This window comes from Sus scrofa, chromosome 3, assembly GCF_000003025.6.
Source record: "Sus scrofa isolate TJ Tabasco breed Duroc chromosome 3, Sscrofa11.1, whole genome shotgun sequence".
NCBI lineage: Eukaryota > Metazoa > Chordata > Mammalia > Artiodactyla > Suidae > Sus > Sus scrofa.
Window position 1 is genome coordinate 46700972 of NC_010445.4, and position 13384 is coordinate 46714355.

The 13384-nt window shown below is 58.1% G+C and overlaps 1 protein-coding gene across 4 annotated transcripts; it reads right to left on the bottom strand.

Annotated features, from left to right (window-relative positions):
* Nucleotides 657-13150, bottom strand: ARID5A (AT-rich interaction domain 5A). Of its 4 annotated transcripts, XM_005662324.3 has the most exons (7): nt 13038-13150; nt 5367-5482; nt 4029-4167; nt 3616-3668; nt 3077-3174; nt 2650-2809; nt 657-2267 (listed from the first exon to the last, which is right to left on the bottom strand). In XM_005662324.3, exons 1-7 carry the CDS (start codon nt 13039-13041, stop codon nt 1044-1046), a joined length of 1794 nt encoding a protein of 597 aa, XP_005662381.1. In that variant the 5' UTR covers nt 13042-13150; the 3' UTR covers nt 657-1043. The 4 variants fall into 4 exon arrangements, with proteins under 4 accessions (XP_005662381.1, XP_020942751.1, XP_020942750.1 ...); XM_021087092.1 differs by lacking the exon at nt 4029-4167; XM_021087091.1 differs by having other exon boundaries at nt 3077-3668.

Below are 13384 nucleotides of genomic sequence, written 5' to 3' on the forward strand. Positions count from 1 at the left end.
GCCCTGCCCACCAGGCAGAAGCTGGACGAAAGAGGGCCTTCGGCTACGGGTTTCGGCCTCTGGAGCAACCACATCTGAAAAAAGGCAGATGCCCAGGCCGAGATTCTGGCCCCGTCCCTCCCCCTCCTCTTCCCTCCAGGCGCCCCCCAGTGGGACCCTCCTGTGCCCCTCTCCCGCCATCTGGCAGGCAAGTTGGGGGTAGGGTGGGGAGCTCACCAGGAAGATTCAGCAGCAGCCCCACAAGTGAGGCCACCACCAAGGCAGACTAACTCTGGCTTTCTGCTCCCACCCTCTGCTCCCAGGAGCATTGCTAGCAGCTCCAGGACACCTCCTGCCAGCTGGGTCCTGTGGCTCCACTCAGAGCATTGGAGTCACACCTGAGCGACAGCTCTGCTCTACCACTTAGCTGCCGGGGGGAACCTAGGCAAGTCACAGGTCCCCACTGAGCCCCAGGCCCCTGCCTACGCCATGAGGAAGGTACCAGGCAGTTGTCCTGAGCCTCGACTAGCCAAGCGGTGAAGGGCACAGCCTGCGTCCTGCTCTTCAGTGGGCTGATGACATCCCAGGTTGTCACCCCATTGGGGCCCCACCCATGAACACACCCCACCCCCGCACCTCGCTGCTCTTGTGAAGGTCTGTACCACATACACCTCAGAGCTGCGTGAATCCACAGGCATTTTATTGGATTTTCCATGGGCAGCCTGGACACCTCAAGCTGCTGACCAGCCCCCTGGCCCTTCACCCCACTGCGGGCCTCTGCTCTGGGGCCCTGGCCAGGAGCGGTCGGCCCTGCACTGTCTTCTCCCAAGGCCTTGCAACCATGGGGCCCATGGTCCTCAGGCTCCGGCTGCCTCCTTGAGAGAGAAACTCAGTTTTCCCACTGCCTCTCTTTGTGCCAGGCTGCCCAGCCAGGGCGACATCCCTGCCTTAGGCACAGCCAAGCTCTCCTGAGAAGGGGGCTCCAGCCCAGAGCTTCCGGCAGTGCCTCCCCATCCCGGGCCGCATCGGACCCCGCACTGCATCACAGCACTGCGGGCTCAGGCCTACAGCTTGGTGTTGAGGTGGAAAGAGAAGTGGGGCGCTGCATAGGTTGTGGCAGGTGGGACGTGCCACGCAGACGAGGCCGGACAAAGTCTGTGGCGAAGGGCACTGTCGAAAGATGCTGGGGGGAAGTGCATGAGGCCAGCGGCCATGGGCGAGGGCGCTGTAGTGGCCAGGAGGTGGGCCGGGAAGGCCGGGATGACCAGGGGGCTGAAGGGGAGTGGGGCCTGGCCCTTTAAGGGGTCTGGGGTGCCAGTGAAGTTCAGTGGGCAGCGCAGCATGGTACCTCTGTAGGCCTCTGGGAAGGTGGGCCCTAGGGCTGGGCCCAGCAGGCAGGAGACAGCCAAGCCAGGCCCTACAGACTTGGTCCCACACTCCTTGGCATCCACCTCCTTAAGAAAAGGAGACACTGCCCGCAGTTTTTTGCCACCATGAACCAAGCCCTCTTCCTCCAGGCTGCGCTTGCTGCCCAGGCCTGGGCTGCTTGGGAAGGTGGGCACAGGGCTCTCAGCAGGGACCTTGGTCATGGGGGACACCCAGCAGGCTTTGGGTTTGGGGTAGAGGCTGCCCTTCCTGGAGCCGCCCTTGTGGAATGCAGACGGACGGTTGGCATCCCCACCCCATACCAGCTGGGGCTCCTTGGTCGGCAGCCCTTCCTCTTTGCCAGGGGGCCCCAGTAACACCGCATCTTTAAGACTGGGGAGGAAGTCCCGGGGGTGCTGGCTGATGGGCTTCAGCACCTCAGAAGAGTAGGTGTGGAGGCAGCCGGTGAAGGTGGGGGCAGAGGGGCGAGGCCCCACCTGAGCCTCCTCCCTAAGACTGCCACCAGGGCCCTGCACCCCTTCCGGAGGTGTCAGCTGGTGCCTGGAGTTCTCAGCCAGCCCTCCTGGGCTCTGGGGGCTCTCCAGGGGCTGAACAGTTGAGGGCACCTGGGGCTCCCCACTTGCCCCATGGCGACAGCCCCCCTCCTGGCATTGCAAGGCCTCTGCCTTGCTCACCTGGGCCAGGAGCTTCTTCTTGGCCAGTGGTGACATGATACCATGTGTCCCTTTACAGTAGAAGCTGGACAGGAGCCTCTTGTAGGCCTCAGGGCAGCCGCTGGCACCCACAAAGGGCAGAGAGGGCCCAGGGGCTGGGCCTGGCTGTTCCATGCTGTCCCTGGGGGGCTCCTGGCTGGGAAGCCTTGCTAGGTCGGGGGCGTCTGTTTTGGTCTTTCCTGGTGTCATCTAGAATGAGAAAAGGCCAAGCCTCAGGCCTGGGTCTGAGCCAAGGATCCTGTCCCGGAGACTTGGTGACAGCAGTCCCAAGTGAGTACCCAGGAGCCTCTGTTAGCCCTTCTAGTACCTTTGTGCAGAATTTTCAAAAGGCCATCCCATCCTCTGAATGGACAGCCTGGTGTCAGGACACAGGGACTGGTGAGTGCGGTGCAGACCCGAGCTCAGACCCCACATGTACTTGAGGGCCCTCAAGTAGTAAACAACACACACAGCCACCACAGGGCCCTGCAGCCCCTTGGGGACTGGCCTCGGGGCAGGTCTGGGTGCCGTGAGCGGCAGGGCATGGGAAAACCCGGTATGGCCAGGGGCCCCAGCCAGGCTCAGAGCTCACCTGGTCTACCTGCTTCTCCTCCTTGGCTTTCTTCTGTCTCTCAGTGGCACCATCGTCCCCCTGAGCCTCCTTGGCCATCTTGTACTGCTTCCTGGGCTTGGAGGGGGGCAGTGGCTTGTCATCCTCCCCCTTCAGGTGCCGCACATATGGGAGGACCAGCCTGAGAAGGAGCCAGGCACGTCCACCAGGAGGCCAGGGTTGGCGGGGGGTGCCACACCCTGCCCCGCTCCAAGCCCACCTGGCCTCCTCCCCACCCCCACCATGCACACCCCTGCCCAGCAGCGCACACCACCTACAGCCGTGGGGGCCCCGCCCCCCCTCATCTTGTCCAGGAGGCCTGCTGCCCTTCTCTCCCCAGCCAGGGTCCCACTGGCCCAGCCCTGGGAGGGAAAGGCCCAGGTCCCATAACCTGGGGGCCCAGCCGTACCTCTCGTAGTGGCGGCGCGTGCACGTGGCCGCGCTGGTGCTGCCCGGGCTGCCCCCCAGCTCATCGTACACATTCTTCCAGAGGCGCCGGCCGGTCACCTGCAACAGCGCCAGGTGAGGGCATGGCCCGCGGGCACCCTCTGGCCTCGGGGTCCCCCCACAGCAGGGATGGGGCAAGAACACATTCTTGCAGCTGCTCCAGCAGCAGAGATGACAAGGTTGGAGGGGGCGCGCCTGGCCGCCAGCCAGGTATCCCTCCCAGGGGCTGCTGACTGCTGGCCTGAGCAGCTTTCTGAGCACAAGGGCAGAACAGATGCGGAGGAGAGGAAATCTTGCTTTGAGCAGCAAAGTACCAGCAGGCAAGGTGGGTCCCCCCTTTTCCCCACAGCCAGGCAGGGGGGCTGGGAAAGGGCAGGCTGGGGACCCTGCCTTGTCCTCCTGTCTAGGGGCAAGGACAGCAGTGTTGAGCACACTGTTCCCCAGCTGGGGCCATGTGCTGGGAGACGCAGCCGGGCGAGAATGCGGAGGTGACTTCCTTACCAGCTCATAGGCCCCCAGCTTCTCCACGGCCTTGTAGATCTTCCACAGGTTAACTGGAGAAAAGACAGGGCAGCGCCACTGTCAGTCTTGGCGGGAGGAGGGGGCAGCCAGCAGCCTGTCCACATGGCCCTGTTGGGCAGGCCCAGAAGCAGCACGCACCCAGACAGGGCCACTGGGATGCCCTGGCAGGCCGCGCCCTCTGCACTGGGGGCCCAGTGGCCTGTGAGGATGGAAATCCAGCCCCACCCATTGCCAGCCTTGTGCCTGGAGGGGGGCACCCTTTCTGTGTGCACCCCCCTGGGTGGGGGGGGCAACATCCAGAGTCACCCAGAGTGGAGGTGCTGCCCCAACGCCCTGTCTGGGTGGGGTCCCCTGCCGGGCCCCCCCTCCCTGCCTGCACCCCAGGGACGCACTCTGCTTGAAGCCAAGATGGGGCACCCTCTCGATGGGCGTGTGTCGCTCCTTCATGAACTTGTAGAGGCTGACCAGGAAGGCCTGCTCCTCCTCCCGCTCCTGCTCCTCCTCCCGCTCCCCGCCTGCCTCGGGGGGGTCCTGGGGAAAGAACAGGAGGCAGGAGGATGAGTCCCCAGTTGGTGGGAGGCTGGGGACAGGTGGAACCACAGGCTACCTGGGAGGAAAGAGATGTGTGGCCCCCAACCTCGGGCTCCCACAGGAGGGAGCAGGCCCCCAGACCCAGCTCTGGGCTACAGTGATTGTTCCTGGGGTCAGAAAGGTGTGGGTACCAGCTGTTAGTGACCAGGACGCCAGGTCAGGGTCCACAGAGGCCTGGCTCCAGAGGCAGCCATGGAACAGCCTGCACCTTCTCTAGGCCTCTCGCAGATCAGCCATCTTGCTCTAGATTTGTTACATCTGCATTTCAGCTCCTCTACAAAACTGTGGGCTCCCAGTGGTCCTCCAAGGGCTCCTGTGGTCCAAGCTGAAGGAAGAAGGCACTTGCTGCTCTCTATGGGGCTCCTCTGCCAGCCCTGCCTCTGTGACCCACCCATCTGCCTGGTGAACTCAGGGAGGGGAACCCTGTCCTGGGCTCCGATGGCACTGCTGTCAGATGCACAGGTCTTTTGGTTTCTGCTCCCAGGGGGCAATTTCTGCTGATGCTGTTCATCTGGCTGGTGGCTCAGGGCAGGGATCTAAGGTCCTGGTTGGGAAGGCCCCCAAAACTAAAAGGACAGGAACCATCTGGGCCTAGAATCCTTTGGAGAGCCACGTGTTCCATGACAGTCTATTCAAGTACCAAGTCCATGTTTTTAACTAGTCAGAGATCTCTGGTAATAAGCAAGCCAGCTCACAGGTTACCCATGAAACTGGAACATGTGAGAGACCAAGGCAACCGGTTTGTGCAGCCTCAGAATGAAAATGCTCTGACCTCTGCTCTTCAAATGAATGTGCCCATCAACACAGCCGCGCTGATCTCACCATGGAATGTCCGTATTATAAATTGGAATGACAGATGGACGTAAATGTAGTTCGACATCGTAGAAGAGTGCTTCAATCTGTTTTATAGATGGGGGTTCCAGGTAATCCTCATTTGGTAAAAGGGTTCTGCTAGGAAAACCAAGTCTGAGATCCCTGCCAGAGGGGATGGGCCCTAGCTCTCTGAAGGACCGGAGGCGGGGGTGGGGGGGGTACGGAATGCATCTCTAGGCTCCCCACGTTCACCTGGGAAGCTGTGCGGAAGTGGGTGGGCAGGAGGGAGGGGCAGGGAAGAGGCCCCAGGGGGTTGCTCAACTCACCTCCAGCTGGACAGGGCTCTGGCTCCTGCTCTGTCCACCATCAGGCTGAGGGGACACAGGGGGGTCTAGGGGGTCACTGCCCTCTGACTGTTTCCTTTTCCCTTTGACAGGAGGTGCTGGAAGGGGAGGAAGAGGATGGGGTGGGGGGAGAAAGGACATGAGATGCTGGCAGGGAGGAGCAGGTGGCAGGGGAGGCAGTGTCCGGGTAGGCCAGGTGGAGAAAAGTCCTCACCTGCCCTGTACAGCGTGTCCCCTGCCCACTGTCCCAAGTGCTGCTGGTGGCCCTTTAAACACACATGGGGCTCACTTCTGCCTACTCCTCTCAACCCCACAGGCCCTACCACCCTCCTTCCTCCACTCCAGCCCTTTCCCCACAACTTTGAAGGAAATCCTAAATCAAGTGAGAGGAGGCTGGGGTTGGGCCTGTGGTTCTTAGGGAAATTCTGTCTCTAAAACTTGCCCAACGTTTAGGTAGGAAGTTTTCACAGCAGCTCAGCAGAGCTGGGAAACTGCAGAGGCTCCTGCATTTGTGGGCCCTCAAAGCACCATGGGGCTGCCTGGACCGTAGATCCTCCAGGAGTAATTGAAAAGAAAGTAAGATCCTGTTTGTGAAGCATCCAGCCTTTCCCTGAGCATCAGCAGAGTCCTAACTGCTCCTCATTAGGCCACAAGCCCTCCTCACCAGCATGGGTCCTGGTGGCCCATTGAGTCTCACCTGACAAGTCACTTCCTTGGGGTGTTCCCTCCCAGCCCCCAGCCAAGCACAGCACTTCTCTCTAGTCATCCTAACTCCTGACACCCTCAAGAGGGCCACCTGAACTGAGATGCCCCTGACAGTTCAGTGGGGCCATCCAGCGCCCACACACAGTAGGTGCAGGGAAGGGAGCAGGAGTGATTCTCACAACAACCTGAAGGTGCGGGTGCAGGGAGGAGCACGGGTTTGATTTACTGAGGGCATCATGAGAGCTGATGGCTGCAAAGACACAACACCCCTGCCACTGCAAAAAGCACAGCCACTGCGGGCTCTGACCACGGGCAGGCTGGCAGCAGGTGTGCGGTCAGGAGCCCCCATCTTCTGACCGCCTTTTTCTTTTTCTTTTTCCTTTCCCTTCCTCTTTCCTTTTTGTTAATCCAGCGTGGACTGTCCTGTACTCCTGGTTCACTCCAGCTCGGGAAATCCTTACTGCTGGGAACCTGCAAGATTCCCCCTCCATCTCAAACAGAAAAAGAATCTCCCTAACAAGAAACCCACACCAGTGACCCACAAGGCCAGCGGTACCCAGAAGCACGACTGTAGAACCCCTGGCAGCTGGACAGTGTCCCTTTGGGCAGCTGTTCACATGGGTGCCGCCCAGGTCCTCGGTTCTGTGTCCCTGGCCCTTTCACGTAAGTTCTCTCTTTGACTCTCAGAAGGAAATCCCATTTTTAGGGTGGGGGTGGGGAGGGACTGAAGCCAGAGGGGTGGTCTGTTTCCTTGGGGGACCAGGTCCACCCCAGCCTGGGGGTCTTGGCCCCGCCACCACCGCTGCTGCTGTGTTTATCAGCAACATCTGCAAGGGCCTGATGGAGAAGCCAAATAAGCCTGGGAGAGAAACCGAGCCCAATGCTTGTAGAGAGAGTTGGGTATAGGCCATTCTCTCAGGCTGGCTCCTGACCCCTGGAGACACAGCCAATCTCCAGAAATAACTGGGTGCTAACGATGACCACCTTGCCTCAGTCTTCCCTTCTGTGAAATGGGAGAGAAAGATGCTGGAGTCCTTTGCTCACTTTCCGTGATCCCAAAGCCTTCCAGGTCACTGGAGCACCTGTACCCCTCAGCTTTTCCCCTTTCCTTTTCTGCCTTCTCTGCTCTGCTTTCACACCCTCTCTCCCTTCTTTCCTGATGGGAAAATGCTTGGCTCTGAAGGACTCTCTCCATCTGCTCCTGTGATGGGGCCTCTCACTGAAGCCCTCCTGCCAATTTGTTTCATGAACCCAGGAAGTCACCATCCTCAAGCTTCAGAGAAATAAGGTAGTGGGACCTACTGGAGTCATCTGGGGAGCATTTAAAAAAACACAATGCCTCCTGCTGTTGTAGCACTGGGAACTACGTCACTTATGATGGAGCACGATGATGGGAGAAAAAAGAATGTATACATGTATGTGTAACTGGGTCACCATGCTGTACAGTAGGAAAAAAAAATAACGTATTGGGGAAATAAAAAATAAAATAAAAATAAAATTCAGGAACAAAACAAAACAAAACACGCTGCCTGTCTCCCTGCCCCAGCCCCACCTGAGTTGGATTTAAGGTCCTGCAAGGGGCATCGGGTTTAAAGCTCCCCAGGGACCTGAGAGGGCAGCCATGTTGAGAGCCACCAGGCCAGAATGGCCCTAGTCCCTCCTGCTTGGTGCTGGAGTTGGTGAGCTCTGCCTGGGCCATGCTCTCCCAGGAAAACCTCCCAGAGGCGGGCACTTGGGTTACCTGGAAAAGAGGTCACCAATCTGAGCTGTTTAAGCCCAGACAGGGATGGGATAAGAGCCTCCTAGAGCCACAAAGGGAAACACTCTATCTCTGTGTGCCACTAAGTCCCCAAGTGAACCTGGCCTCTATTCTCTCCCACCCAGAGCTAGCATGCCCTCTGGTCCCGGAAGGGCTTCTGGGCACCCCATTCCTGCATTCCTGGATGAAGGAGCAGGGAGGAATCCTCGCCCTCCTTCCCCAAGCTGCCCTATACCCACCTCACCCCTGCCAATCATTGGTACATCTTGATTCTTCATTTAGAAAAAGAGTTCTGCTACGAAAAATAAGTTTGAAACTTCCTGCCATGGGTAACAGGTACGTTTTCCTGCCTGCCCAGACCCCAGCTCTCACACCTGCCAATGCTGGGCCTGAGACAGCAGAGCTGGGCCCCTCTCCTGGCTTCACAGGGGAGGGAAGGGGCTTAGGGACTGGCTATCCCCATCTCTGAGCCATGGAAGCTGGAGAAACCCACCTGCCCCTGAGCCACTGAGTTACTGTCTTGCCCTAGAGCTTATGGGTATAGAGGTCCCCCAGAAGGCAAAGCCTCAGATGCCCTGTTGTCACTGAGGAGGATTCATTTCCCAAAAAAACCCCCTCTGCTGTCCAAAGGAAAGCCATTCAGACATGCCTTTTCCATCCAGGAAGCAATAATGGCAATAGTGGTGATTATCATTTGTTGACTTTTAATCTATCTGAAATCTGTATGAGACAGGGATTTAACCTTATTTCCCCATGGGTGGGCAGTGCCATGGACTGAGTGACCCCTTCCCCCAATAAGGTGAAATGCCAGTTTGGGGCACTGTTAGGTTTTACTCACTGTAGAATGCTGGACCCATTCACAGTTTTAATTTCTGTAGCTTTGTAACACAACTTACTATCCAAAGGGCAAGCTCCATCATCACTCATCTTAAAAATATTCCATCTGAACTTTAGGGTAATTTTGTCACTTTCCCTCAAAAAAGAAAAGACAAAACACTGGGGTTTTGACTGAACTGCATTTTTTTTTTTTTGTCTTTTTTTTTAGGGCCACATCCACGGCATATGGAGGTTCCCAGGCTAGGGGTCAAATCGGAGCTGTAGCCGCCAGCCTACGCCAGAGCCACAGCAACGCGGGATCCGAGCCGCATCTGCAACCTACACCACAGCTCACAGCAAGGCCAGATCCTTAACCCACTGAGCGAGGCCAGGAATTAAACCTGCATCCTTGTGGATCCTAGTGAGATTTGTTTCCTCTGAGCTACGATGTGAACTCCTGACCGAACTGCATTTAAATTTCCAAACTTCTCTGAGGGATCATAACATCACTGATGTTGCATCGTCCTTTGCAGGACCACATTGTCTCTGCAGTACTCCAAGCTTCCTGCTCACAAGTCCTGTGTGTGCCTGTTGAGTTTATTCACCCAGTTTTGTGCACCTAGATGGTAGTAAGAAGAGCTAACAACTGACAGCAGGACTTGGCTCACAGCCCACCCCCCACCACCATTTCCACACCTCTGGGCCCTTGAGACCCAGCCCCTCACCAGGCAGCAAGTGGGTATGGCTGGGTACTGGGCAGCGGGATGGCTCAGGCTCTTCCTGTGTTTGCCCTCTTTTTCTGTTCAACTCCATGGCTCATGTGGAAGTCAAGCTTAACCCTAAGTTCTGAAACCGTGGCAGTGAAGAGGTTAATTTCAGTGGCTAGCTCCAAAAGAGGAGGCTCCCAAAGTGAGGCCCACTTGTTCTCAAGCCCCACCCCCACCAACTCAAATCAGTCTCTGCTGGGCCCTGGACCAGTGGTATTATTTCCCCCTTTTTATAGATTCAAGACCCGAGGCTCTGAGTGGTTCAAAAACACACAGCTTAGGAGTTCCCAACGTGGCGCAGTGGTTAATGAATCCGACTAGGAACCATGAGGTTGCGGGTTCGGTCCCTGCCCTTGCTCAGTGGGTTAATGATCCGGCGTTGCCGTGAGCTGTGGTGTAGGTTGCAGATGCGGCTTGGATCCCACGTTGCTATGGCTCTGGCGTAGGCTGGTGGCTACGGCTCCGATTAGACCCCTAGCCTGGGAATCTCCATATGCCGCGGAAGCGGCCCAAGAAATAGCAAAAAAAAAAAAAAAAAGACAAAAACAACAACAACAACAACAACACAGCTTAACTAGCAGCAAAGCGGGGATTCAGAACCAATGCAATCTGCCTTTCCCAAGACACTGAACCCTGAGGTCTAGAATTTAATGGGAGCAGGGAGACCCTAAGTTCCTTCTCTGTGCTCAGAGGGTGCAATCTTGCCCACTCTCCCCAGGAGATCTGCAGTCTCCCATCACAGCATCCCTGTTAATCTGCTGACAAGAAGCTGGGCCTGCCCTACCAGACAAGCTGAAAGCAGATGAGAGTGGGCACAAGGAGGACAGGGAGAGTGCTCTGACTCCACAGGTACTTCTGTAGCTTGTTGCCCCCGTCTATAAGGTGGATGTGTTAGACCCCATGGGCCCAATGTTCTAAGGAGAACAAAGAAATGAGGCTCCCCCTACAGACCACAGCTGAGTGTGTGTGTGCACGCATGTCCACACCCCTCAGTGAGACCTGAGGCTGCCTGTCCTGCTCACTCCCCACTGTGTCTCAATGCTTGGGGCAGGTGCTCCATAAACACAAGCCTCACTGAGCCTCACGGATGCAGCAGGAGCTACTTGACCTCAGATACTGCTGATGCTGAGAGGAGCTTGGCCTCGACTAGTTCAAGGTGTCTCTCTCTCTCTCTCTGTCTCTCTCTCTCTCTCCTGCACCCCCGCCCCCCAGGCCTCATTCACCCTCAGTGTGATAGGAAGGAAGCAACACTTCCTTTCATGAAAAGTCACCCACTGGGAGCACTGTGTCAATTACGACAATAATGGTAAAGGCAGCTTCAATAACAACCAGCAGACAGGGCCACACCTCCTCCTCGCCTGAGGTTGTTGGCTTAAGTTTCTCTTTGCTCAAGCTGGAGCTAAAACAAAGACAGCTTTTGAAGCGGCCAGTCCACTCTGTGGCCCAGGAGCCAGGCTGCCTGGCCGAGTATCTGTGCGGAGCTTGCTCCAGGGTGGGAGCCCAGGTTTGGGGAGGGGGGACCTGCCAAGGGCTGTGCTCCAGCCAGCACTGAGGACAGTCAGATGGCCTGGACATGGAAGCCATGGGTGTAGCTTGTGCCCTGCCTCAGTGTCTCAGCCGGGGGGAAGTGGGGACAGGGTCTGGGAGCAGCTGGGGCCAAGATGACAGCCTTGAGTCTAGAAAAGTGGGGTCATGGGGGCACCAAATGAGACTACTGTCTCCCAAGCCCTGCTGAGATTTGGTCTCTCTTTAAGCCAGTTAGGGAATATCCTAATGACCCTATTTGGGGATGAGGCTGAATCCCCACTGTCCCTCCTCTCCAAGTCTGGGTGACACCTGATGATAACTGTAACAGCTCCATCTATGGACTGTTTCCTGTGTCCCCATAAAGTAACCTGTGGAGAAACAAAGCTTGGTGGTGGCTTGTCCAAGACACGGCCCAATGGTAGAGGTACAGGCAGGACAGAGGAAGGCTGCCTGACCTCAGCTGGAGGCACTCCTTTGCTTCTCAGTGTGTCCATTCCCTTCCTGCAGCCCCCCAGGGTGGCTCTCCAAGCCAGTAAAGCAAGGTCCAAGAAGGAGGGTGGGTTATCCCAGGCCATGGCCCACCTGGGAAACAGGAGACCACAGGGAAGGGAGAGGGGGCAAGGTCTTAGAAGCTAGATTCATTCTCACTGCCGCAGGGCTAATGTCTAAGCCGCTGCTTCTCACACTCTAAATCAAAGAAGGAAGCACTGGTTGTCTGCGGTCCTTCCTAGCTCTACGGGACTCCAAGTCCTAGGTCCGAGAATGTTCCTCAGGGCTTGTACAGATGGTGGCCCAACCCACTAGCTGCCATCTCTTACCCTTCCTCTGCCCTAGCATGGCTTGTGGCCACAGAGACCCCACATCCCCAACAATGAGGATCCGGATGAAGCAAGAAGCACCTTTTATCCTCCCCTCAGCCCGAAGACCCCTGCTCACTAGCTGACGACCTCGCGAACAAAGGGAACCTGGGTCTGACCAGCCCTGTGACCCCACACCCACACCCTGAGCCCTCCCGAGTGCAGCACTGGCCATCCCCACCCCTACCCCAGCGTCCCTGGGGCTGGAGGACGTGCACCTGGCCCAGCCGCGCCCCCAGAACACTGTGCGCAGGGACCCTGGTGAGGCAGCCGCCGGATTGTGGTCCACGGCTCAGACTGAGGTCGAAGCCAAACACCTCTCCTCTGACGCTCGCAGCCCGCACCGCGCATCTCTGCTCTTCGCCAGCGTCACTCCCGGGGAGCCACCCTGTCCCTTCTGAAGACCCGAGGGGATAGAAAAGAAATAAAGGAAAGAGGAACAAAGAGTGAAGCTACTTCTTTTCTGCCGGAGGTGGGGGGCAGAGGAGGGTGGACCGGAGACAAGAAGAGAGACTAGAGAAGAAAAGAAAAAAAAAAGGAAGAGAAAAGAGAAAGGGTAGGGGGCGAGGAGCGGGTAACCGCCGAAGGATCGGCTGAAAGAGGAACAGTTGATTCTTCAAAATGCATTGAGCAAGTTCTTCAAAATCCGCGCAGAGTCACTTTCAGGAAACAGCGGCCGCCAGTGGAAAGCGCCCCGCGCGCCCAAAGGACCCGGGTGCCTCTTCTCGGCGGCGCCGGCGGGTTCTGAGAACCGCCGGGATGTGACGGGGGAGGGGGTGGGAGGGCGGCGGGGGGGTGCTGCAGGCAGAGAACTGCTGCGGACAGCTGTCACAACAAATTAGCTGAGACCAGCTCGAGATTGAAACCACAGCAGGAAGTGGGATGACAGAACCGTACAGGACTTGGTAAATTTCAGTCAAGAGACGACGAGAAGAGTTTCGAGATAAACGCCCGGGAAGCCCCAGGCCGCCAAAACTTTTTGTCTTTCCTTTTTTCGAAGAGCACGCGCCGACACCCGGCCTCACCCTCCCGCGCCGGGCAGAGGGCGCGGGTGCCCCAGGCCAGGCTAGGTCCCCACGCCCTCGCCCCCCGAGTCCTTCCTCCGCCGGGTTCCGCCCCCCAAGGCAGCACCTACGACTACGAGCACCGGGGCTGACCTGGCACAGCAACCTCCCCATCCCGCGGGGCCGCCACCCCCGTCCCGGGCCGCAGAGACACTCACCCATGGCCCAGCGAGGTGCCGCGGCGCCTGCCGAGACCCTCCGCACAGACCGACGTCCCTACTCTGCGCTCTGCGCGCAACTGGCTGGAGGCACGGATCGCCAGCCGCCTCCCCGTGGCCCCGCCCCGCCCAGCCCTGCCTGGCCCCGCCCCTGTCCCACTGTGGGCTCCGGTTGGCGGGTCCGATTCTCCCCCGAGGGGTAGGGGGCCGCCCCCCGAGCCTGAGGAACTCTGGGAGTTGTAGTGTGCTCTTCTTACTCCCCAGGCTCAGCGACCTGGGCTGCAGAAGTAGGTTTCCCACCTGGAGGGGCTCAGGCAGGACAGCCTGGAGTCACTGCTGCCTGGTGC

Coding starts and splice junctions, on each gene's coding strand:
- ARID5A (XM_021087091.1), bottom strand. Junction 2,810..3,076: donor ACGCGCCGCCACTACGAGAG/GTACGGCTGGGC, acceptor GCTCCTTCTCAG/GCTGGTCCTCCCATATGTGC. Junction 2,268..2,649: donor AGGAGAAGCAGGTAGACCAG/GTGAGCTCTGAG, acceptor TTCTCATTCTAG/ATGACACCAGGAAAGACCAA.